General features: G+C 41.6%; 1 protein-coding gene across 9 annotated transcripts in view; it reads left to right on the top strand.

The window, feature by feature from the left end:
• Positions 1–27956, top strand: part of NTRK3 (neurotrophic receptor tyrosine kinase 3) — a 541580-nt gene that overhangs the window by 140526 nt on the left and 373098 nt on the right. For all 9 annotated transcript variants that reach the window (XM_075273267.1, XM_075273266.1, XM_075273265.1 and 6 more), the window contains exon 3: positions 25685–25759. In XM_075273267.1, the coding sequence (XP_075129368.1) occupies positions 25685–25759 (75 nt within the window). The remainder of the gene's footprint in view (positions 1–25684; positions 25760–27956) is intronic.

Below are 27956 nucleotides of genomic sequence, written 5' to 3'. Positions count from 1 at the left end.
GACTGATTGAATTACGATTATGAAAGATCGGATTCCCCATAATTCTCCTTTTACATGAGTCCTAAATTAAATGTCGCTAAAGCAATATGTGTTTAGTGTTCACAAATGATCATGTAAATAATCACGAGTAAAAATGTCTAATAAAATGCAGATGGGGACTATTTGTCTGGAATACTGAATTTACTGTATTTGTTGGCAGCGGTATATGGCACGTCCAAGTTACAAGGGAAATAGTCTTTGGCAGGATTGTTTCAGTACTAATCATTGCTATATGAAATCAGTTTCATATACCTTTCAGTAACAGATTTGGTTTCTCATGCCCTAACTATTGGAGAGTGTCCTGCATCCTGTATACTGGAGCACACTGCAATTTGGATAAAATCTGTTCAATCTTTTCTTTTTATAGATTCGGTTTCCTGGACTTGTACTATATATAGTGTATACCAAAAACTAGAAAAGGCACCATAACATTGGAACTGGCACACGTGCCCAGGGCTTTAGGTCTTTGTAGTAGCCTATTTGTTTACTCTTATTGTATTACTTGTAGATATTTCATGTGATCTAGGTACATAGTTTTCTTTATTTAAGATGAAAATAGAGCACATTGAAGTAGGTAGACATCTTCAAAGATATTGAAAAGAAAACATATGCTAGTAAACCAGAAGTTAGCATTGTATCCAACGTTTAGTAGTTGTAGTTTATTTACTTACCGAGATCTTCAAAAACAAGAAAAAAGATACTCTGTAACAGATACTGTCTCATCTATACTTAAAAAAGGAGATTATAAGTCTTCGAAACGCGTTGTTTACTTTGAGCCGCAATAAAGTCTATTATTCCGGAAAGCGCAGACTCCTTTCCTTTTTCTGGAGCCTCCACTCCGTTTAATCTCAACGATTATCAAGACCTTGGTATTTTGGCAGTGTAGGTGGTTTTGCCAAGGCAGTCATTTGACCATGTATGTGTAGACCATGCTGTTTGCACTTTGGAACTAAAACTCAGAAACAAATGGTAAACTGTATTTTGTAGGCATATTAATCCAATAGCTAAGTGACAAAGTGATAAGGAGTCATCTACAAAAATGTAATTGTTTGTTTTGCCAGTCTCAATTCCCAAACTGGCCATGGAACTCATTTCATCATAGAAAGTTATGATGTAGTGAACTCCAGAATGGCCAGATTACTATAGTACTGAACTGATATAAAGCTGTGAGTTTAGTACAGGACTCATTGCATGACGACTTACCATAATTTACCAAGCTGTGGTCATTTTAAGAGAAAGAGATGAAGCCAACATATTATTAATATGTCTGCAACATAGTCATGCGAATGACCCCTAATGGAAAGCTGGATAAATGTGAACGTCACCTAACTGAAAGGTGAACATCAGAATGGCAAAACACTTTTGCAAGATGGTAGGCACAACAAAACTTGTGCTTTACCATTTACGTATACAACATTTTTTAAGATTTGGATGGAAATATTCTGTAGTTCTGATCATTGCGCTACTTAACTGATTTTTAGGTTTGGGTTTGTTCATAGTTATATAGTAAATATTTATATAGTAAAATTTCAGGCAATGTTTGATATAAAAGGCAAATAATTGGAAAGATGACTGAAGAACATGTACAGCATTCGGGACTGAGCTCAATTAGGTTGCTGAAGCAGATATAGCCAATATGGAATTGATAGAGATGGTTGAACCTCAAGAGATTTATTGCAAGAACATTTCCGAAATTCATCTGTCAGTTTAGTGTTGGACTGAACTTGATTCTTTAGAACCAGAGTGCTAGTATTATACTCTAAGATCTCTTCAGACCCCAGAGTATAATAAATGGAGGCACAAGGGAGGTGCGGAAAAATGATAAACAGTCACAACCACTTTCTCTCAACGCTTCAACTTGAGGTGTCTGGTGCTCCTTCTCAGCTGTCTTCAGTCATCTTCCCACCTTTTCTGGCCTCCTGGGTGGCATCAACAGCCTCATGGGACCACTGAAGTGTGTGACTGGTCCTCACAGCGCCGCACCTCCCATGAGGCGACCTGAAGCAACCGCTTCAGGCAGCACTATGCCAGGGCCCCGGGGAGGGCGGCATTTTTGCTTACCTAAACCAGTCCAGGACAAGATGTCTTGGACTGGATTAGCGTCACCGAGCGGTGGATTGGGGAGGCCGCTGGAGCAGCGCTGCTCCAGCGGCCTCCCCTCATGCTCAGGCAGAGAGAAGTTCCTCTCCGTGCCTGCTAACGCCGCTCCGCCACGCCCCCTTCGCTCCGCCCCCTCCTCCTGGGGGGGCGGCTTTCTGTTGTCCGCCTCGGGCGGCGAAAAAGGCAGGTTCACCCCTGGGTCCTCAGCACTCACATGGGTGGGTTAATGTCATGACACTTTGGTTAAGCTTCCATAATGGTGGTGTGTCCCACATGACTGCTGAGGACTCATCACAGGCCTTAGAGGTCCTCCAAGGTCACTGACATCACCCAAGAGGCTGGAAGAGAACCAAAGACACCTGTGAAGGAGTATTGGACATCACAAGAGAGGTGAGGAAAGGGAAGTAAGATTGTTTATTATTCAACATTTCCCCAAAGTCATTTGTGGGTGCCAAAAATATTTTAGGAAAAATTAACCTGGCTTGTTACAAACCAATTCATTTGTATCTAGGAATTGTCATTGATCAGTGTGGTAAATGGTGAAGAGGCACAATTGTTGCAGTTTTGGAAATTGCAGTCTGTTAATTATACCTATGGAAATGCCAGTGGTGTCCTGATAGGTATAATTGTGCCAGAAAGTCCACAGAGGGAACCTCTGTGAACTTTTTGTCGAAAGCACTGCGGGAAGAACCGCAATGCGTTGCTGCTACGTTTTTTCCTGCAGAGCTTTTTTTGCAGTGGGACATCCGGTGGGGCCTTAGCCTTAGTGTTCTACACAAACCCTTTCCTCCTCATTTTAAACTGTACCTGATACGATTTTTGTTATCTGAGATATTTCTAAAGTGTAAACTCCAAGTTTGACAAATATGACAGATCTTTAGTCATCGCTAGAGATATAGGTAAAACTGTTTAAAGACCTTGAGATTTTCTTTACGGATTTTGTCTTCCAAGCTGGTTAATATCATTTCCAGCGATGATAAGTGTTATGATTCGATATGTGAACTGGAGGGATGAATTTGCTTCTTGTAAAAGAAATGTCTTATTTAATATAAAAGCCTTAGGCTTTGAGACAAGTGAAAATTATGAATTGTGCTACCTTCAATGCCCCACATAACCTGGACTCGCTGCTGCCAGAGACTATATTTACCCAATGCACTAATGTATTCTCATGATGAAAGCAATGATAATTGCTCCATCCTTCTAAATTTGTTATCCCCCATTATGGCTCCTATGAGTATCGCAGGGGATGGCAGCAAGTTCCCCAGTACTAATTGCAATGTGGCATGCGGTCTTCACCAGAGCAGTTTGCACTGCCAGGGGATATAATGTATGTATGTGCTTGTGTAGTGCTTTGTGCATGTATTACTACGCTGCTTTCTTTTCTGATTGATTGGACATCTTCTCCTTCCAATTTTTTGCTGTCATGTTAATTGTACAGCAGAGAAACATCCAGACGTTATTACCTCATTATCCTACACTTGGCAATACTCACGACCTAAACAACTTTAGACATGAACTTCTCATGCAAACTTTTCCTGTAACAATTCCCAGAGTTGCTTGCTTTCTTCACTTGTGTGTGTTCCGAAAAATCATACGAGCATGCAGTTTAGTGAGATTTTATAACAGCATTTAATCATTGCTAATGGCTTTGAACAGTGTTATACAATCAGAGCCTCAGAACATTCTGTATAAATTAAATGGATTAGGGTAATTAATCTGTTATTGGCACCGCCAATCTAGTGCCGGAATAAGTTGGTTTATTTGATAGAGGGAGTTGGACAACTAAAAATGGCTATTGCAGAACTCATTGGAACGTTTATTTCCGATTATCTAAGCCTTTCCGTTTCATCAAAAGATATTGACAATGTGATTGCTAAATATATTCTTTGGCTAGGTCTTGATTTTTTTTTTCAAGAAACAGTTCCACTCTTGACCACTGGGTGTGTCGGATATTGCAGCTTAGCCCCAATTCAAGTAAAAAAAAGAATGAACACATTCCGTGATATTTTCTAGAAAAAAAAAAAAAAAAAATCAATTTTTTTTTAATATCAGACCTTCAAATTTTTCCTAGCAGGTAAAAGCACTCCACTTATATTGTAGTTATGAGATATTTTATCTAGTTTTCATAGCACAGCAGTGTAAACAATTGACGTTTGTTCTGGTTGTCATGGCTACATTATATCAGTGCTTACATCACAGAGCTAAAATCTGTATATATAAAAGAATTTAATTTCGAGAAGTTCAAACAGTACAGAAACTACAAGCTAGCCCTGACACTACTGAGGAGTGAGCATATTTTCCTACAGGGCCCGGCTACAATTTAGTTGCTTTGCGCAACACATCCGATTTTTGGAGTACACGTGTTTTGCCAGGGTGTTAATGCTGAGCCAGTGGAAGGTGACACATTTTCATCCCCCCCCCTCCCAAGTAGTATATATATAGTAATATATATATATATATATATATATATATATATATATATATATATATATTTTATTTTTTTTTATTTTTTTTTTCGGTATCAATAAGGCTATATTCACATAACATTTGAGATTTCCATGTTACGGTTAGATTTTCTAAATATATTCTTCATATATGGATAGATTGTCTAGATATACAGTACTTCTGCTAAAAGGCTCCCATACATTCCATTGTATAAGTTACCAGTAGAGAGGAGCGAATTGAAGCTGACAAAGTGGAATTTGATACAAGTTTGATGAAATATTTGGTTCAAATCAAATCCAGATTTACTCATGCTTCATGGTAAAAAATAGCACAGCTCTGATTGGGGTTTTTAACCCCTTGGATGCCGTGGTCAAACAGGACAATTTCACCCAGTGTGTTCTATGTGAGGCCTGAGGAGCAGAGCCTCAGTCACTGCTGGAAGAGCTTTGGAGTGAATGCTGACCCAGGTACCCCCTGAAAACAAGGGGGGGGGCAATCAGGACCCCGATATATAATAAAACCCCTAAGATGCTGTGGTCATGTTTGACCGCAGCATCTCAGGGGTTAACACCTGCGCTCGGAGCTCAGCTCCAACCAGGGGTGTTAGAGAACAGTGTCAGCGCTGACACTTGCAAAACAGAGTGCGCACACATACCAGTCCAATGGTATTGACACAGGTCAATAGTTGAGCAACACATACCAGTCCAATGGTTGCCAAAAGAATATTGTTTGAGTATTAGTCAGTTTTGATGAATCTTTGATGAATATGCTTGGTCCCTTCCCAACGTATTACACAAAGTATAAACCCTAGAGTAACAAGGGCAAAGGATGGTATAGCAATAATGTAGGGGAGCAAGAACAATTTCAAGTTAAAGGAAAGTTGAGAAGTCTCCTTTTAGTACTTCGAGAGACTTCACATCTATTTTGCTTCATACCTTTACCACTGTTTTAAACCAGTATATAGTCTAATACATAAAAATTAGCACATACAAGAACTGATGTTGTTTCCCATAGATACAGTCCTTTGTAGTCAGGACGTCTGAGGATCTTGACATGTGTGGATCAACCGGAGGGATATAAATGATATAACCTGTGCTTTTTTTGCTGAGTGTGGAACATTTTAGATTTTTTTTTTTTTTTGCTCTTTAATCATCATTTTGCTTTATGTCAGGAATAGGGTTGAGCAATCAGGTTCAGAAAAGATTGGATCCCGATCGGTGATCGAGCAAATTTCACGATCAGGATCGGCTAGAAATTGATTGGAAATTAGATTTTGAAATCTCAAGATCGGCTCAACCCCAAAAGTGACTTTTCCCATAGAGAAGCATTGACTAGAGTTGAGCGATCGGGTTCGGAATAGATCGTATCCTGATCGGCAATCAAGCAAATTTCACGATCGCAATCGGCTGGAAAATGATCGGAAATCAAATTTTAAAATCGATCCTGAAATCTCAAGATCGGCTCAACCCTAGTCAGGAAAAATAAAGTAGAATATTATTCATTTCTATAAGGTCTCATAGTAAAAAGACAAAACGTGGTATATGTACATATATTCAGACACATATTGGTCCTTGGTCTTTTTTCCTAATCTGGGAGAATCCCACTAATATGTCCAATGACAATCGTAGTTAAGGACTGAAATGTGACCAAATCCCAATCAACATTATGTGGGAATTTTAGTTTTAGTTTTCAGAATATATTTTTGAAATTCACTTAGTCTTGTTCCAACTATTATTCTTGGCAAGAATCATTGATATCAATTATGTGTCTATTGAACCAAAGACATATTATTAAAAAGTTTTGTATGTTTTTTTCCGTTTACAAAGAGGGCCTTGGGATCTCTTTTATTGACGTTCTCTGAAAGACAGTTTAAGAGAGAAGAGGTTTTACTGCAACGATTGTGTTGTGGTATATTGTGTAACTGCAAACTAACACCTCTGCCCCCACATGGGAGCTTGTGCGGTGTGAAGCAGACCACAGTTGCTAAATTGTTAATCACATTGTGCTAACAGCAAATCGCAAAGTTCTGTAGTTAAAGTAGAAGTATTCTCTACAGTGTGTGGGCTTTGTCAGAGATGGAAATGTGGGAGTTTCAGTCCAACTTCACAGTTTCAGCAAAAACAGATTATTCATTGTATAGAGGAAAGTTGCTCAGTTTTTACAATATACCTCCGGTATATTGCTGGCATCCAATAAAAACATTCATTGTTTACTTCCCGTAAATCTCATAAAATCATACCTGCCAATATACCAAGATTAATGCTAAGCCGTACCTAAATTCATGGCTGTGTGTACTATTGATAATTAAATGGATGTATCCCAGTGTTAGGTTAAGGTTAATGTTCCATTCACATTTGATTTTGTAAATAACATAGCTATGGCAACTATACTAAATTAATATTCCAATTCATATCTAGCAATCATGGCAGATAATGGGGTCTATCGGGAAACTTCCGGGGTACGGTGTTTTTAACAACAAGAACAGTTTTTGCAGTCAAAAAAATGGATGGAAGCCAATATCACCAGTATAAATAGAACCCAAGATGGATAAGAGATGTTTTTGAACTGTTTTACACAGCGCCAATTGGAGATCATAAGACTTGTATGAAATCTAATTATAAGGCAGTCATATGTAGAATTCTAAAAAAAAAATAGGCAACATAATAGTTAATTTAGAGAAATAATAATGTAATATTATTTATAAGAAATTATATACAGAGGAATCTCTATGAGACAGTCGACCAAAGTTGGAAAGTGGACCTCTAGAGGATTGTCTACTCAAAGAAGATGGCCACTGTACATAATATATGGCGGAACTGAAAATCATTTACAGACAATCTGTTCTAGATGAAGGATCGTCTTCTCAAATTGCTGGTCTTTTTGTAAGACTTACTATACTCAGTTGTGCTAAACCCGTAGGTAAGAAACAGGAGCCAAAGAAACCTTGACAGACTTGGCTTTTTGAAAACTGAATACTAGATACTGTAATAAACACAAATACAGAACAGAAAATACAATGGACTTCAACCAATATCTGATTATTCCAGTTCTCTAGAAACACATCAACTTGGTAATGTCAAACTTCTCAGAAAGTCTGTATCCCTTTACCCACAAGACTAAAGATACCTGTAGGCATGTACATAATTTCTGCTCATACCTATGAAATATACATTAATGCATGGAACGTTGGAACACTGATGTTTTACATTTTTTATGATGCATAGCTTAGGCTCATGCCTTTTCCCCAGGAAACTTTGATATTTCATCTTCCTTTTTTCGCTTTGGATGCAATGCAACAGATTCCGTGCCTGAGATATGAATTATACAGCTTGAAATCAGAATAATAGGGATGCATATGAGCAAGGATACACAATCTGTTTGTGGAGCTGGCATCCTCTTCTTGCTTCATGTTTTCATTTGAAGATGTCTTCTTTTTTGTATAAAGGTGGATGTACAGTATATGAAAAGGAAGTGCAATAGTAAACGTTCAGAAGCAACCAGTCAACAGCTGTTACTCTAAGCCATATTCATACACAAGCATGTTCATCTCTGCCAAGAGTATGTATGTTCTGATATAAAGAAGGAGCAAGAGATGTCATATACCACTGGTGGCTTATCTACCTGAGAAGAAACTCATTCTTTACCATAACATCATCTGTCAAGGAAAATTCAAGACAATCCCATACAAACCAGATAGTTAAATCTGCTTTAGAAAAGCTATATTTTTTGTGGCAGATTATGCTGTGATTTCTGAGCCAAAGTCAGGAGTGGCTTAAAAACCAATGGAAAATATAAAGGGGGCAACATGGTGGCTCAGTAATTAGCACTACAGCCTTGCAGCATCTGCAAGGAGTTTGTATGTTCTCCCCGTGTTTGTGTGGATTTCCTCCCATACTCTAAAGACATACTCATAAGGGAAAAATGGAGATTGTGAGCCCTATATGAGGCTCACAATCTACATTTTAAAAAAAGGAAAATATAAAGGAAGCTCTTAGACTTCTAATTTCTGATAAATTCATTCCTGGCTTTGGCAAAAAAAAAAAAAAAAGATACAACAAAAAAACGCTGCTTTTTCACAAGCTGTGACCACAGCCTTATATTTCTATTTAATTGCATTGTTACATTTCTCAATGTATTTGAATAGATAAGGAATGAAGATGATATTTATGTGTTTTCCTTAGTTGTATAGCACTTTACAGCCATCATCAATCACATATAGGGCTCATAGTCTACATTCCCCAGTACTTTGGAGTGTGAGGAAACCCCACACCAACACAAGGAGAACAAGTACATAGTGCCAGCATGGTGGCCCATTGGTTAGCACTGTAGACTTATAGTGCTGGAGTCCCAGGGGGGTAACTTGAGGGGGTGCAGAAGGTGCTCAATTGCCTTAGGGAGCCCATAAGCAATGGCATCAGTATTAAGATTGTATCTTCCATCTGGACGATAAGCCAAAGACACTCACAGATTACCCGAACCACACTAAGGTGGATTAAACTCCTTCAAACCCATAACCATCACTATCAACAATTCGCTATAGGGAGGGGTATAGGGGACCCCGTACTAAAGATTGCATTGGGGCCCACAAGACTTTAGTTATGCCACTGTGGAGTCCTATGTTTGAATCCAACCAAGGACAACATCTCTATGGAGTTTGTATGTTCTTCCTGTGTTTGTGTGGGTTTCCTCCCACACTCCAAAGACATACTGATAGGGATTTTGGAATGTGAGCCTTACGCTAGGTTCACACCTGTGTTCAGCTGTCCGTTCTGTGGTTTCCGTCTTCTGCATGCCAGAAGACGGAAACCACAGACCGGGTCCGGCCGTGAGCGGCAGTGAGCGTTTTATGCTCTCCGCCGCTAAACCGTTTTTTTTAATGCGGACACAGAGTACTGCATGTCCGACTCTGTGTCCGGATTATAAAACCCGGTTTCGCGGCGGAGAGCATAAAACACTCACTGCCGCTCATGGCCGGACAGCTTTCTCACCCATTCAAACGAATGGGTGAGAGACTCCTGCAGGTTTCCGTCTCCTGCTCTGTTTTATGCAGGAAACGGAAACCTGAAGTACGGAGTGCCGGGCGCAGATGTGAACGAGCCCTTATATGGGACAGTGACTGACCATGTCTATAAAGCCCTGTGGAATATGATGGCGCTATACAAGTAAGCAAAATAATTGAAATCAATAGATGTTGTCCTGGATCACATACAAACCTAGGGCTACAGTGTCAGCCACTATGCTGATCTGAATTTGTTCTATATGCAGCAACCCTGTAGTTGTGATTTGAGGTCTGTCAAGATTTTTGATAGAATTTTGCAATACTGTAAGGATGAAGACATCTGCAGTTCAGCTATTTTTCATTGTATATATTGCAAATACATGAAATATGTTTGTTTGTATTGAAATGTAGTGCTGAACAAACCAAGTATTTAAAATGAAGTATTTGAACCCCTTAAAGGATGAAATGACACCAACACTATTTATACTGTGACCTTATATGGCCCATTGATATGCGTCTTATCTTTTACAGAGTTTACAGTTCAAGCCCATAAGACAAACATAAGCATGACAGCGTTTGGCCTGCAGTCTTGGTGTTTTGCCCAGCTATTTTTTGAAGTCTTGTGAAATATACTTGGTCTATTTTTCGCAAGCTGAATATATCTACAATGCAAGTGAGCGAGACCATATATGGCTCTTCATAAAAGCTAGTTCACTTAGGTATCACGTGAAGCCGAGGTTTGATAAATGGTCTTAGTGATTGAAAAAGATACAGGTCCGTTGGGGAAAATGCATGAATTTCCAAGAATGTTCACAAACCGCTCAAGAAGTATTTACTAACCACTGGAACACGGCAAGGATCAGCTTATCAGCACTATGAAATGGCTTTTAATCCAAGACCAGAAAGCCAAGCCACAAGAGAATACACTGCATATGTAGTGAGAACCTTGGGTTATGTTCAGAGATTGTTTTTCCTTCTACTTGTGTTTTATGCATGAAAATAACAAGTCATTAATTCAGCGTGTTTATTATGGAATCAAGATATGGTAGATTTCCTCAGCACGTGTATCAGGCCCCTTAAAATAGCTCGCTGGTGGGTAGTAAGATTCATCCAGACATGAATCACTGATGTTTATGCAGCCACCTCTGACGTGAATCCTTACAAATGTATTACTTGTTTACTACACTGATCTTCAGAAGATCCTGGAAAAAAACATCTGAAAAGCAATATAGTCCACCGTTGTCATGACAATATGATATGTGGAAAATGACAGGGATTAATGTACAATTACATGGTAGACGCAGAGCATCACCTTCATGGCTTTATCTATTATGTATGTAGGCTTCTAGATCCAGAATATAGATTGGAACCATCTTCAGATTTATTACACAGATGAAGGACGCTTATTTTTTAATTTTACATAATAGCCTAGGTATTTGGTTCAGCCACTCTTTCATACTCTTTGAACTTGTTCATATATAATAGAGATACGAATAACGTATGTATATACTAGGATGTACACATCTATGTTATGATAGAAACCCCAAATTGCGAGGATAATAAAGGATAGAAGATACTGAAGATAATAAAGGAGTGTTTGCCAGTGCTCAATCTTTTCACAACTAAAAGTTGGACTCACAGCACCCTACATTAGTGAAGGTGTCCCAGAGTGGCACAGCAATTTTTGGTTGTGTGACGGGAGTCATGGCTAACATTACGTTGTAGCCCTAACCTTAGCCCCCATGGAGCTCACCATTGACAGTATCCTTCTGTCACCCATCACCTGTACTGGGTCCAGGGAACTCCCCAGGACAGAGCTGGCCCATCTAATCAGCCTGTCAAGTCTATTTCTGTCCCTGGCTGCTATGCTACTTCCCCAGCAGGCCACACTGAAGAAGATGGCTGATGCTAGCACAGAGTTGAAGAAGGCCCTAAGAAGTGGCCCCTGGACTCCAAGTGCCCTCAACCTCCTGAGCAGTTAAGGCCTGTTGTGGTCCTTTCTGTGCAGCGCCTCCAGGTGATCAGCCCAGTCCAGCTTATTATTGAGGAGCACACCCAGGTACTTATAGGTGTTAACTATTTCAATGCCTGTCCCTTGGATGTCCACCAGATTCGAAGCACTTCTCTGCTTACTAAAGTCCACCACCATCTCCTTGATCTTCGCAGCATTAATCCATTAATATCTGGGCATGCTCAACTGTAATCTGTCTATTATGTCTATTATGTATTATGTATGATGTCCAGAAAACTGCAGAAATAGACATACACATTATTCCCATTACAATTCTAAGGTTTTTCTCTGTGGAGTCATAGGTTTTAAAAACTTTCTATGTTTCTACTACACATTCATTATTTGTCTCCTGAGCATGTGACTGGGGTATATAATAACCCATTCACATGTATTACTGGGCAATTTCACTACCCAAAATAAGTTCTCTCATTTAGTCATTTGTTTAATATGAAGGGATTTTTTGTATTGTTACTGGACAATTTCAGCAGATTCTGGAAGAATTTAGGTAAGGTTTCTTGAATGTCAATATTGGCCTAAAAGTCAGATATGAAGGCTCACTTCTTGTCCTGACTAGAGATGAGCGAACAGTGTTCTATCGAACACATGTTCGATCGGATATCAGGGTGTTCGCCATGTTCGAATCGAATCGAACACCGCATGGTAAAGTGCGCCAAAATTTGATTCCCCTCCCACCTTCCCTGGCGCCTTTTTTGCACCAATAACAGCGCAGGGGAGGTGGGACAGGAACTACGACACCAGGGGCATTGAAAAAAATTGGAAAAAGTCATTGGCTGCCGAAATCAGGTGACCTCCATTTTAGACGAATAGTGGATTTCAAATCCGGGTCATATGAGAATGTGAACTTTGTGACTATGAGACAGGGATAGCTGTACAGGCAGGGATAGCTAGGGATAACCTTTATTTAGGGGGGAATGTTATTAAAAATAACTTTTTGGGACTCTATCGGGTGTGTAATTGTGATTTTTGTGAGATAAACTTTTTCCCATAGGGATGCATTGGCCAGCGCTGATTGGCCGAATTCCGTACTCTGGCCAATCAGTGCTGGCCAATGCATTCTATTGGCGTGATGAAACAGTGCTGAATGTGTGTGTTTAGCTCAACTACACCGGTGGAGTAGTTGAGCTAAGCACACAGATTCAGCTCTGCTTCAATCAGCGCTGGCCAATGCATTCTATTAGCTTGATGAAGCAGAGTGTGCACAAGGGTTCAAGCGCACCCTCGGCTCTGATGTAGCAGAGCCGAGGGTGCACTTGATCCCTTGTGCACCCTCGGCTCTGCTACATCAGAGCCGAGGGTGCGCTTGAACCCTTGTGCACCCTCGGCTCTGCTACATCAGAGCCGAGGGTGCGCTTGAACCCTTGTGCACACTCTGCTTCATCAAGCTAATAGAATGCATTGGCCAGCGCTGATTGGCCAATGCATTCTATTAGCCCGATGAAGTAGAGCTGAATGTGTGTGCTAAGCACACACATTCAGCACTGCTTCATCACGCCAATACAATGCATTAGCCAGTGCTGATTGGCCAGAGTACGGAATTCGGCCAATCAGCGCTGGCTCTGCTGGAGGAGGCGGAGTCTAAGATCGCTCCACACCAGTCTCCATTCAGGTCCGACCTTAGACTCCGCCTCCTCCGGCAGAGCCAGCGCTGATTGGCCGAAGGCTGGCCAATGCATTCCTATGCGAATGCAGAGACTTAGCAGTGCTGAGCCAGTTCTGCTCAACTACACATCTGATGCACACTCGGCACTGCTACATCAGATGTAGCAATCTGATGTAGCAGAGCCGAGGGTGCACTAGAACCCCTGTGCAAACTCAGTTCACGCTAATAGAATGCATTGGCCAGCGCTGATTGGCCAGAGTACGGAACTCGACCAATTAGCGCTGGCTCTGCTGGAGGAGGCGGAGTCTAAGATCGCTCCACACCAGTCTCCATTCAGGTCCGACCTTAGACTCCGCCTCCTCCAGCAGAGCCAGCGCTGATTGGCCGAATTCCGTACTCTGGCCAATCAGCACTGGCTAATGCATTGTATTGGCGTGATGAAGCAGTGCTGAATGTGTGTGCTTAGCACACACATTCAGCTGTACTTCATCGGGCTAATAGAATGCATTGGCCAATCAGCGCTGGCCAATGCATTCTATTAGCTTGATGAAGCAGAGTTGTGCACAAGGGTTCAAGCGCACCCTCGGCTCTGATGTAGCAGAGCCGAGGCTGCACAAGGGTTCAAGCGCACCCTCGGCTCTGATGTAGCAGAGCCGAGGGTGCACTTGAACCCTTGTGCACCCTCGGCTCTGCTACATCAGAGCCGAGGGTGCGCTTGAACCCTTGTGCAGCCTCGGCTCTGCTACATCAGAGCCGAGGGTGCGCTTGAACCCTTGTGCACCCTCGGCTCTGCTACATCAGAGCCGAGGGTGCGTTTGAACCCTTGTGCACACTCTGCTTCATCAAGCTAATAGAATGCATTAGCCAGCGCTGATTGAAGCAGAGCTGAATCTGTGTGCTTAGCTCAACTACTCCACCGGTGTAGTTGAGCTAAACATACACATTCAGCACTGCTTCATCACGCCAATAGAATGCATTGGCCAGCACTGATTGGCCAGAGTACGGAATTCGGCCAATCAGCGCTGGCTCTGCTGGAGGAGGCGGAGTCTAAGGTCGGACCTGAATGGAGACTGGTGTGGAGCGATCTTAGACTCCGCCTCCTCCAGCAGAGCCAGCGCTGATTGGTTGAGTTCCGTACTCTGGCCAATCAGCGCTGGCCAATGCATTCTATTAGCCTGATGAAGTAGAGCTGAATGTGTGTGCTTAGCACACACATTCAGCTCTACTTCATCGGGCTAATAGAATGCATTGGCCAATCAGCGCTGGCCAATGCATTCTATTAGCGTGAACTGAGTTTGCACAGGGGTTCTAGTGCACCCTCGGCTCTGCTACATCAGATTGCTACATCTGATGTAGCAGTGCCGAGTGTGCATCAGATGTGTAGTTGAGCAAAACTGACTCAGCACTGCTAAGTCTCTGCATTCGCATAGGAATGCATTGGCCAGCCTTCGGCCAATCAGCGCTGGCTCTGCCGGAGGAGGCGGAGTCTAAGGTCGGACCTGAATGGAGACTGGTGTGGAGCGATCTTAGACTCTGCCTCCTCCAGCAGAGCCAGCGCTGATTGGTCGAGTTCCGTACTCTGGCCAATCAGCACTGGCCAATGCATTTCTATGGGGAAAAGTTAGCTTGCGAAAATCGCAAACTGACAGGGATTTCCATGAAATAAAGTGACTTTTATGCCCCCAGACATGCTTCCCCTGCTGTCCCAGTGTCATTCCAGGGTGTTGGTATCATTTCCTGGGGTGTCATAGTGGACTTGGTGACCCTCCAGACACGAATTTGGGTTTCCCCCTTAACGAGTTTATGTTCCCCATAGACTATAATGGGGTTCGAAACCCATTCGAACACTCGAACAGTGAGCGGCTGTTCGAATCGAATTTCGAACCTCGAACATTTTAGTGTTCGCTCATCTCTAGTCCTGACTAGTCACCCAGTGATCCAGGAAAGAGCCCTGATTTCAGGAAGCCCTTGGCAGAGACAGACATGTTTCTTATTTTTTACTTTTATGCATGCTAACCACTGAGCCACCATGTTGCCCCCACAAACTTTTCTAAATCTTCAGCATGGCAGTTCTTTCTGTGAATTTTACAGTAGATTTCAACTAAATCCTCCAACGGTCCAGAACAATGGGGAGATAGCACTAGTATGAACGTAGTATCCAGATTGCAGTAACCTAAATATATATTTTATGGAATGTTATGGCCTTGTCATAGAGGCAGGAGTGAACCTACCCCTTTCGCCGCCCGAGGCGAACTACAGAAAGCCGCCCTCCTCCCCCCGGAGGAGGGGGCGGAGCGTAGGGGTGTGGCGGAGTGAAGGGGGCGTGGCGGAGTGAAGGGGTGGGGCTTAGCACCGTTCGCAAGCAGAGAACAGGCACGGAGAAGACCTGCTCTCTGCCTGAGTGTGAGGGGAGGCTGCTGGAGCAGCGCTGCTTCAGTGGCCTCCCCAAACCAACGCTCGGTGCTAAGCTAGTCCAGGACAGCTTGTCCTGGACTGGCTTAGATAATCAAAAATGCTGCCCTCCCTGGGGTCCTGACATAGCGCCGCCTGAAGCGCTCGCTTCAGGTCGCCTCATGGGAGGTGCGGCGCTGCATAGAGGTATATCACAGAGAGGGCAGCTTTAGTTGCAATGTAAGTACCCAATATAGCTGAGGTTGTGAAAAATGTGCACCCACCATCTAACAAGCCCCATCAATACTATTACTCTCCAGGGACCCTAGCCATAGACATTCAGCAAAATATGTGTATTCAGGGATTTTGAAAATGAACAGAACTACTACTGAATGTGACTTATAGGTTGTACAGGTAAAGCATTGCACAATATACATACAATATACAGTATCTTATCTTGCTCTTATCTAAAACTCAAGTCTCCTATTCTTAGTCGAAGGCATATGGCATAGCAAGGTGTCACTGAAGTCATAGCAACTTGATATATCTGGAGGGTGTCTATTCCTGGCATATCTTGCTTTACACCTTTAGTTAGTCTGCAAGATAAATGTGAAAATTGATGCTGCGGTTTACAAAGAGTGAGAACCAGTTTGATGGAAGGCAATATTGATTTCTTTATTTTTCATCTAGTCACGTTTCTGGCATACACTGGCCACTTTAAAATGGAATGCCCTATAAAAAAATATTAACCGGCTTTGCCAGATCTGGGTTTCTAAAGGCAGCAGAACTTAGTTTGTAATGTGACTGTGAGTTGTTATATCATGATCTGTGCTTTACCATAAGGTTCCATGAGTTATTATAGGGCTTAAAAGGGGTAGTTACATAATACATCCAGTTCTCCTGCACTAAAATGCTGCTTTTGGTCAGTGGTCATTCAAAGGAACATTGAGACCCCTATTCTCATGATTGGTGGGACCCCCAGTAACCATATGTTAAAATGTTATTATGGCAAACCCCCTTTAAAAAGAAAACTCCTGCATCCTGCTTTTTTGTCTATGCAGTGTAGTCATGGAAGCTGATTCAAACTATGCTATTGCAGAGACTGTCACCTATGTCTAGTACCTTCATCCATGTGTATATATACATACATATACACTCACCGGCCACTTTATTAGGTACACCTGTCCAACTGCTCGTTAACACTTAATTTCTAATCAGCCAATCACATGGCGGCAACTCAGTGCATTTAGGCATGTAGACATGGTCAAGACAATCTCCTGCAGTTCAAACCGAGCATCAGTATGGGGAAGAAAGGTGATTTGAGTGCCTTTGAACGTGGCATGGTTGTTGGTGCCAGAAGGGCTGGTCTGAGTATTTCAGAAACTGCTGATCTACTGGGATTTTCACGCACAACCATCTCTAGGGTTTACAGAGAATGGTCTGAAAAAGAAAAAACATCCAGTGAGCGGCAGTTCTGTGGGCGGAAATGCGTTGTTGATGCCAGAGGTCAGAGGAGAATGGCCAGACTGGTTCGAGCTGATAGAAAGGCAACAGTGACTCAAATAGCCACCCGTTACAACCAAGGTAGCCAGAAGAGCATCTCTGAACGCACAGTACGTCGAACTTTGAGGCAGATGGGCTACAGCAGCAGAAGACCACACCGGGTGCCACTCCTTTCAGCTAAGAACAGGAAACTGAGGCTACAATTTGCACAAGCTCATCGAAATTGGACAATTGAAGACTGGAAAAACGTTGCCTGGTCTGATGAGTCTCGATTTCTGCTGCGACATTCGGATGGTAGGGTCAGAATTTGGCGTCAACAACATGAAAGCATGGATCCATCCTGCCTTGTATCAATGGTTCAGGCTGGTGGTGGTGGTGTCATGGTGTGGGGAATATTTTCTTGGCACTCTTTGGGCCCCTTGGTACCAATTGAGCATCGTTGCAACGCCAAAGCCTACCTGAGTATTGTTGCTGACCATGTCCATCCCTTTATGACCACAATGTACCCAACATCTGATGGCTACTTTCAGCAGGATAATGCAATGCCATGTCATAAAGCTGGAATCATCTCAGACTGGTTTCTTGAACATGACAATGAGTTCACTGTACTCCAATGGCCTCCACAGTCACCAGATCTCAATCCAATAGAGCATCTTTGGGATGTGGTGGAACGGGAGATTCGCATCATGGATGTGCAGCCGACAAATCTGCGGCAACTGTGTGATGCCATCATGTCAATATGGACCAAAATCTCTGAGGAATGCTTCCAGAACCTTGTTGAATCTATGCCACGAAGAATTGAGACAGTTCTGAAGGCAAAAGGGGGTCCAACCCGTTACTAGCATGGTGTACCTAATAAAGTGGCCGGTGAGTGTATATATATATATATATATATATATATATATATATATATATATAAATAATTTTTTTTTTGTAAATTGTGAGCCCCATATAGGGATCACAGTGTACATTTTTTTTTTTTTTTACTTTTCCTATCAGTATGTCTTTGTAGAGTGGGAGGAAATCCATGCAAACACGGGGAGAACATACAAACTCCTTGCAGATGTTGTTCCTGGTGGGATTCGAACCCAGGACTCCAGCACTGCAAGGCTGCAGTGCTAACCACTGAGCCACTTTGTTGCCCCTCCATGTCTATTTTCTGTTACACTGTGAAGATGATGTCACCATATCTCCTTAAAGCTGCACCAGCTACTGATGATAACACTGGGAAAGGTAAGGGCAGGTTCACACCTGTGCCTGGTCTCCACTTTTGGGTTTCTGTCTTCTGCCCTGAGAAGCTGGACAGGAGATAGAAACCCGGCAGTCAGTTTTCAAACCCATTCACTAAGTAGCTACTAGAGATGTTAGCTAGTCTCCCATTAGAATGAATGGATGCAGCCGGCGCAGGGGGTTAAGGCTGTGTGCTGCCTGCTTCCTTTCATTCCTATGGAACCGGAGCGGAGCCTTCACACTGAGTATACACTCCTCTCAGAATGAGCGGAGCATATACTCAGTGTGAAGGTTAACATTGTTAGATTTTCCCACAGTGCTTGGCCAGTAGCAAAGCATTGTGGGAAATAATCACCGATTTCGATCCCACCTAAAAATATCGTGTTCTGAATTCCGATTGCGATCGTGAAATTTTCTCAATCACTGATCGGATTCCGATCTTTTCCGAACACAACTGCTCAACCCTAGCAGGGAGACATTTAGATAGAAGAGTCAGGGCAGAAAAATAGGGGGTAGGCATTGATGAATCTGAGGTCAAATAGAATTCAATTCAATAGAATCTGCTGGCAGCAGACAGAGGTCTCCTGTTTGTATAGCAACAAATGCTGTAAAAATAGGTAATGCTGTTATCTTGTGACTTATTGAAGAAGGTGAAAGCAGGATAAGGACAGATACTGTGAATAGACAACTATTATTTTTCAGGGATTTGTCTTTCAGACAATATATGAGTAAAAAAAAAAATGCTGGGGTGTTTCTTTCAGTGCAGTTTTATTTATGTGAAAGGAACAGTAGAATAAATTTCTCTTTTTTTTTTGGAGGGACTGAATGTAGTTTCCATCAATAAGATGGTTATCATGAAGTCCAGAAAAATGTCAGCCACCATGAGGATGTTATTTCAGTTTTCTTCACTTTTGAGATCCGAATATATTTAGCAGTAGCTCTTCACATAAGCCTTATATTTAGTCTAAGGTTTCCTTACTTGACTAATGTTGGGAAGCCTTTATCTTTCATAGTCTTACGACTTGACGTAAAAGGAATCTATATATTTTGTAATATTGGCAAACTCCCTAAACTCTTAAGGCCAGTGCAAGAGCAATTATGACCCCAACATCAATGAAGAGTCTCTAAAGTACAATGGAAGCTAAACATGATTTTTCTAATGATTTTACCTTCTGAAATAATGTAGTACCATCTGTGGATAAAGACTCTCCTGTTTACTATATAAAAGAATTAATGATGCCCTGCTTTTCCTAGCTAGTCATTGCATTGTATTTTATGCTCTTAATGCTGGCTACATTGAATGCTGTGAATTTACTGCAAGTAAACATTAGAAAAACAAGCAATAAAATAGCAATGTGGTTTTAATCCCTACACTAATGTCTCCTGCTGCAGTTTCTATAGGAATGGGGCTTGTGCAGAAGATGGTTGTTTTTGTTAGCAGTGACCAAATGTACAGCATGTACCATATCCTTTATGCCTTACGCAGTCCAGAGAGACTTACCTATGAATAGAATGTGTGTGTAAGTGCATGGACACTTTGCTTCAGTTCTATCCATGCCGCTGTATGGCGACTCTATAGGACAACAAACAGAGAATTAGGGAAAAGCAGGGAGATGGAGAAGGAAACTGGGCTTCTATTTTTGTAGCTTTTTTTTTTTTTTTTTTTTTTTTTGTAGATAGTGAGCCCCACATAGAGCTCACAATGTACATTTTTCCCTATCAGTATGTCTTTTTTTGAAATATGGGATGGAAATCCATGCAAACACAGGGAGAACATATAAACTCCTTGCAGATGGTTTTTTGCCCTTGGCGGGATTTGAACACCAGGACTCCAGTGCTGCAAGGCTGCAGTGCTAACCACTGTGTAGCTTTTTCTATATAGCAATAGTGTACAATTTACTTTGTAAATAAAAATAGTTCTTTGAAGCCATGGTGCCAATAAATATAACCGCCATTACTGCTGTATTGTTGCTGTATCCCAGGATTTTGTTGGCACTTGTCACCTATGCAGCTGCCACAAATTTGTGTTCCTACAACATTTTTACTACATTTAATTTTCCTATAATGAAATTAATAGTAAAATACTTGAAAAAAATATACCAAAAAAACCCAACAAAACTCCTAATGACTATTGTTAATGGATACAATTGAGATGCCAATCCATTTATACTTTTGCTAAAAATGTAATCATTGATTTCTGATGGGTACTTGTGTCTGTCAAAATGGAAAATAGAGAACATGTCCTTTTTTTCTACCAATTTTTTTTTTTTTATGTCCGTCAGAAAAAGGGACAAGTGAATATGCTAATTCATTCTCATTGTTTTCAAAACGGAGGTATCAAATCCGTTAAAAAAAATTGCGCCAATAAATCCTAAAGATTAAGGAATCGACACATTGTGCAAGAAATCCACATTCCAGACAATCGCATTGCAAAACTCGTATTGTATGCAGATTTTTACAATGTACTGCTTTGTAGATTTCAATGTATCGCACCCTATGCAGATGACAGATTTGTAAATTGCCATCATCCTGATATTTTCATGCAGATTTTTTGAAAACCTTATCTCCATGTATTGTACTATAATCTGCATTTGCCATAGGAATCGGCTCTGCTAATCTACAGTAAATCCACTATGTGTGGTCTTCTGAAACGAGATACTGTAACAACTCGAGGACTTATTGGCGTTTTTTTTTTATGTAAGTGGGAAAGCTTATAACAAGAAACATGTGCTTCAACACAAGCTGCCTATCATCCTGGCCAAGGGTTATAATCTATCTACAGTCATGTATAGCCACAGCTTTTATCTACATATCCTATAGCAGATCTTACATCCCTTTAACTACGCCCATCACTCATCTCTACTGTACTTACTGTATACGGTCAGTAAATGTCTGATTTCATTCACTCAGGAGATGATGGGGTTAATGTATATTCATTAAGTGAACATGGCTTTTACAGGCTTTGTAGGGTGGAAAACTCATTAATTTTCCCTGGCACTCAGCAAAAGGCATGCGCTGCAATATTTAACACTTCAGTGGATGGTCTGGGTGCAATATGAGATATGGGTTTGAGTGTAGCTATTTTGTCATGGCATCTTTCGGCAGATTTATAGATTTGCAGCATACAGTAATTTATCACCTCCTAGAGATTTTCTGTCATATTCTATAATTAATGTATGCGGCGAACATCATAATTTCATCCCAGCATGGCTACTGTTGCACATGCACATCTTTATGAGTAAAACCGTGTTCATTCCATGGACTGCACATAACACGGTGACATGGTTTTAATATAAAGAAATCTGGGTCACTGGTAGCGAATTTATTTTATACGTTACCTACAGTATATGGACAACACCAGCCATTTTGTAAGCAGCATACAAGTGACAGCAAACATATGAAGATATAATGATGTTCCGGATCCAGATTGTTGTCAGAATGTGAAATTACAGATCATTCAGTTAATAGATTCACTTTTCCATTTTAGAGCCGAATTTTACAGGGTCGACACTATTCTGCTTATGTCAGACCACTATCTGGTACTGTTGGACCTCTATCTATTTATGGCTAAAAAGATGCTTCAAAACCCAAACTGCTTTGTGTGAACTTGGAATCAAAAAGGAAAATTACCCAATTGCTTTCTTATGTGAAATTGTTAAAAAATTGTATACAACAGTTAAAGGGGTATTCCCACGTCACATACTCACCAGTTTTCACTGCTGTAAAATCTTCTTTCTTCCTGGTTTCTTGCATCATTTGGTGGGCGGGGTTTCACATGCAACCTGCCGTTTAGCCCCGCCCCCAAATTCACGTGTAGTTCCGCCCACCCATATTGGACTATGAAGTACAGGCAGCAGCAACTCCATTCTGTGTTACATACAGAGACTGCCTGTCTCTGCCATAATGAACACAATTGAATTAGCTAGCCTGATAACTGGGAGAACAGAAGAAATGAAAGCGGCTCCTCTCCCCTATCTGAGATCAGGAAGCTAGGACACATGTGGTGCAGACACCGGAATAGCTAGAAACACAGGCTCGCTCCCGTGCACTTAGCCCCTCCTCCCTCCCCCTGAGAGCAGCAGATACATCACTTGACTTTTGAGCAGATAAGTCAGGGCTGTGGCCACAAAGAATTGAATAAAGTAAGATAGTGGACAAACAAAGCAGTTTTGCTGAAGCAATGTATTTAGGAAAAGTCTTACGCTGGGTTCACACCTGCGTCTGGGGTCTCCGTACTATGGTTTCCGTCTTCTGCATGGCAGAAGACGGAAACCATAGATCGGGTCCGGCCGTGCGCGGCAGTGAGCGTTTTATGCTCTCCGCCGCGAAACCGGATTTTTTTATCCGGACACAGAGTACTGCATGTCCGACTCTGTGTCCGGATTATAAAACCCGGTTTTGCGGCGGAGAGCGCAAAACGCTCACTGCCGCGCACGGCCGGACAGCTTTCTCACCCATTCAAATGAATGGGTGAGAGTCTCCTGCAGGCTTCCGTCTCCTGCATCTGTTTTATGCAGGAAACGGAAACCTGCAATAAGGACCGACGACGCAGATGTGAACGAGCCCTTACATCCACATTAACAAGCAGTATAGATAGGATCCTTGTGATGGGACAACCCCTTTAATTATATTGAATGCTACTGTCAAAGCAATGTGATGAATATGGCTACTATTATAGTTCCCAAGAGTAGGATCATAGCTGTAGGAGGGACAAAGGGACTCTGAGCCCACTATGTCCTACAGCACTGCATGGTTAATGTATATTGTGATGAAAGCTTCTGGGGTATATGTTAAATGGATTTATAGGACTTTTTTTTACATGAAAGAGACTATGCTTTCATATCTATATTTGGACACCTGTGGTAGGATAGAAAAAAAAACAAACAATTATTCATATTCAATAGTTGGAAGAGCCTCCACGAGCGGCAATTACAGCCTCAACCCTCCGGGGCATGTTTTCCACAATTCCTTGTATGACGGTTAGTGGTATTTTATTCCATTCGACTTGGAGAAGACAGATAAGTTCTTTCAATGATTTTAGATGGCTGCTGCACCCCTTAGCTCGGTGATCCAACTTGATAGGGTTCAAGTCTGGGCTCTGGGCAGGCCAGTCCAGTTGGTTAACCTGATTGTCGCTTTACCAAGCCATGGTAGACCTCACTACATGACAACTGGCGTTGTCATACTGGATATAACATTGGTCCAACCCATAGAACCGTCATAATGTAGGAAGCACAGTTATCTAAAATAGTGCAATAGGCATCTGCGTTAAGATTAACATGCACGTGACGTACATCACCAAGGCATGATGTACATCATGACCACAGATATATCTTCATTTGCATGGGTGTCCGGATACTTATTGGTAGACAGTGTGTGTGTGTGTATATGTATATATATATATATATATCTATATCTATATCTATATCTATATCTATATCTATATATATATATATATATATATATGTGTGTACTGTGTACTGTGTAGTGTACGTGCATTATGGTAGTTGGTAGGCAATGTATGCAATGTCAGAAGTATACTTATATTGTATGTATTTTCCTATTGTATAGTTCGTCGTATGGAGCTTTATACTTTGAGTCTAAGTGGGTCCAGAAGTCTCCATATCACATATCTTACATTTGGGTTCCAGAGGTTCATGACATGGCTCTGCCCACACCAAGATTTTTAGAAGTCTGAGGGTATTAGATGACTATGCCCATAGAACTGTAACTGTGGACAGATGGCTATGTTATTCAGCTATCTCAGAAACAAAAACTAAGAATTTACTCAATAGAAATGTTGGCAGCTTGGTGAATGAACAAATATAAAAATCTACAATATACATATTAATTTTTTGGTTTTAGGGGAAAATGTTCTTGAACAAGGCAAATCTAATTACTGAGCACCATGCGGTTTAAGTCTTTGGCCCAGACATTACACAGATGCGCTCAGTAGAAGTGAGACCAATCTGAAATACTGTATCAACATGCTCTATAATGCACATATTTACATAGGAGAGGCAGGCACTGTGTGGGTGGTAGCATGAAAAAAGGATAAAAATGACTAGATGTTAAAAACATCAGCGCTTGTTCACAAGAAGCTCATCAACATGTGCGAGGAACAGCTTAACCCTCTAGCTAGGCAGCAGACTGAGATGTCAGCACATAAGGAATTGTTTGGTTACGTGAAGATGTTCATGCAGATGGGTGGGTGATGAGACAAGGACAAACACCCTGGAAATATATATGTTTATATGTGTGTAATATACAGTATAATCTGGTCTCTTCCATTACGTCCCATTACATGATGACTATACCTGTATAAATGTAAGATGCAAGTAAGTGCCTGTAGAATCACTGTATATTCCCAATGAGGCTGTGTGAACACATACAGTATGCTTTCCTTTTCCAATGTATAAGGTGATCTCATCAGAAACAAAGCTTTATAGAATGTGTGATAGGTGGATGGTATGGTGACATAGGCAGGTCATAGGAAGTAGATGCTAACACAGTCTCTGCAGAAGCCTTTTCAATAAAGAATACTAAATGGTTGCACTAACTATAGTATAGTTTACAAATGCATGGTGCTTCCTTTGTGGGTACCAAGTAGTAATATATACAGTTCAATGGTGCGTTCCTGTTGCATGAGTATTGGTGGCTGAAACAACCAGGATGACCATTCTAAGGATCCATTCACACTGAGTTTTTTGGCGACAATTTTGGTGCTGAAAATCCACGTTGGAAAAAAGCCTCCCATTGACTTCAAAGAGTGCCTTTTTCTGCTACTAATCGTGACATTTGGGGTTATATTTCCCTGGTACCATGTTGGTTGGGTACAGTTGAATGCTCTTGAGAACTGCAATGCCTTACAATACTATCTTTCACAAACATATCCTCGCCGTTAAGATATAAAAACAACAATAATTCAACTATGTACATATGCAGCAAACTTTTAATTTTCATATAGAGATGAATGGGCACGACATAAGCAGTATGGAACATCCCCATTCACTGTTGATGTAAGTCTGTCCTGGTGGATTCTTGTCTGGGCAGTGAGTTGCCGATATGGGCAATTTGCAGTTTGCTGCTTTATAGTGTAAAACAGGTTAAGCATCCATATAAGCTTCGTATGTCTATATTGTACCTGCGGTGATAAAGGATTAAGATAAAAGGATCTTAAAAACATATAAGACTCAATTCAGATTCCACAGGTGTGCTCCATTGTCATATGTTACTCTGTGATAACACATGCCTTGATATCATGTACATATGTGCCGTGTCATGTCGTGTATTGTCAGTGCTGTTATCAATGATGTCTAACTGCTAGGTTTCTGTTTTGTTACAGACACATAGAAAACTGGAAGGATTTTGAGATTTTGAATGCATTGGATATGGAACTTTACACTGGAATCCAAAACCTGTGAGTACTGCTCATATATGAATATAATGAAGGGCTATGCTTTCCCTTGGTCTATACCTTTCATATCCTATATCCTATATATGTAGTGAATTTACCTGTTATGTATATAGCACCAACATATTTCACAGTATTGTCACTCCACAGACTGTAGTAAATTAGAAGTGCTGCATAAAGTGGCACTCATTATAGCTGGCAAATAACATACAGCAGGTAGAAGGTATTGTCATGTGTAGGTGTAAACCCATAGCCCCAGTGCTTTAGGGCACCCATATGACCACTTACAACATATTGTTATGGTTCTGTCTATATACATTTGAAAATAATTTTTAATGTGACAGAACCGCTAGACTGCAAGACACTGCAGCGAGGTCCACAGGCCCCCTGAGGGGCAGCCATGTGCCTGAAAGGCTAACCGCCAGTTAACTGCACTGGCTGTGGTGTTAGTGCGGTTCAAATGTGAACAACTGCAAACAAACTCTCACCAGTTAACCTCGCTGGGAGAGTGCACCTGCTGAGTAAAGCTGAATGAAGCCTAGCAACAGACCTCTGCTAATTCACAGCAGAGGAATAGGCACTAGTAAAAGATTCAGCCTGCTACGCAGGAAAGACTGCCGAGGGTTAAACGCCACTCCTGGTCAGTAACATAAAGGACTCCCTAAACGCTAGGAGCTACAATATAAGTAGACAGTTCAATAGGCTTTGTAGATTCCCACTGGCAGAGCCAAGGAATCCTAAATATATCCCTAGACTGCTCCTGCCTTTCACTGGAACATAGCCCTGACCTCCTGTCTCAAACTATTATAGCCAAAGTGTGAGCACCGGGCAGGCATCGGCTTACACTATATAAAGGCTAGTCCCCGCCCACAGGGGCGGTGGCATAACTTCACCGGACATGCTCAGAATGGGCAGAATGGGACTTAGCCTCAGAGCGCCTCCAAAAGGTCTGAGCACGCTCAGTAGTGGAAGAATAGGACTTAGCCTCTGAGCACCTCCAAAAGGTCTGAGCACGCTCAGTAGGAGCAGAATGGGACTTAGCCTCTGAGCTTCTCCAAAAGGTTCGAGCATGCTCAGTAGGCAGAAAGCTAGACTTAGAGTCCATACAGCTCACTGCACGACGCCGAGGGCAAGGGTTGGATTGGCCCGCAGGTGGCGCTGTGCGCTGGACAGGAAACCTGCGGGACCCCATCCTAACACATATGTACAAGTACAAAGATCACATTTATACAATACAGTTTCTACAGCCCTTGTGAAAAAAGGAAGACCAAAAAATGCAATTTGCGTACTATTTACAAAGACTTACAATTCATAGACTTTAATGATAATATGTCTCTGTGTTTTGCAGTACAGAAAAAGGTAGTATTTAACAACTGGCATAAAGTCACTGTAGGTGCACAGCCAGCCGAAGGATGTGCCCGATGTACGAGGAGGCATTCACTCCATCATATACTAGGCGCATCTTCCAACTGCAAAGAATCATCAAAGCCAACATACAAAATACTGGACTGGATAAGTCCCCTAAAAGAGTCATAAAGCTTTATCATAGCAGATAAATAATGTGAAATGTGACTGGGAAGGCCCAAGTACATTGCTAAATGTTGGTCCATGTTCTTACAGTCATCTTCAAGTTGAATCTGATAACTCGCTAAACCGTGATAAATTCACAATAAAAGCCATTGAAAAACAATTGAATTGAAGCGATTAACAAATATTAACATGTTAAAAGTCATGCTAAACTTGGCTAGATCTGTATTTATATGTGTGAAATATGTAATGCATGCAAAAAATTTTGAGGCTAAGGCCCCATGGGACGTCCTGCAGCAATAAAGCACTGCAGGAAAAACTGCGGCGGGAATGCATGGTGGTTCTTCCTGAAACTCCTTCAACAGAAAGTTTGCAGAGTTTTCCTCCAAGGACTTTCTGTTGCAATTATATCGATGGAGTTAGTAACTAGAGATGAGCGAACACTATTTGAAACAGCCGTTTCGAATAGCACGCTCCCATAGAAATGAATGGATGCATTCATTTCTATGGGAGCGTGCTATTCGAAACGGCTGTTTCGAATAGTGTTCGCTCATCTCTATTAGTAACCCAGTACCAGCTCTATCTATCCGCAGTCTTTAAAGGGGTATTCCCACCTCACATACTCAGCAGTCTTCACTCTTGTAAAATCTTCTTTCTTCCTGGTTTCTTGCATCAT

This window comes from Leptodactylus fuscus, chromosome 5 (genome assembly GCF_031893055.1).
Source record: "Leptodactylus fuscus isolate aLepFus1 chromosome 5, aLepFus1.hap2, whole genome shotgun sequence".
NCBI classification, from domain to species: domain Eukaryota; kingdom Metazoa; phylum Chordata; class Amphibia; order Anura; family Leptodactylidae; genus Leptodactylus; species Leptodactylus fuscus.
Note: the sequence above shows the minus strand (reverse complement) of the source record. Positions and strands in the feature narration are given on the sequence as shown.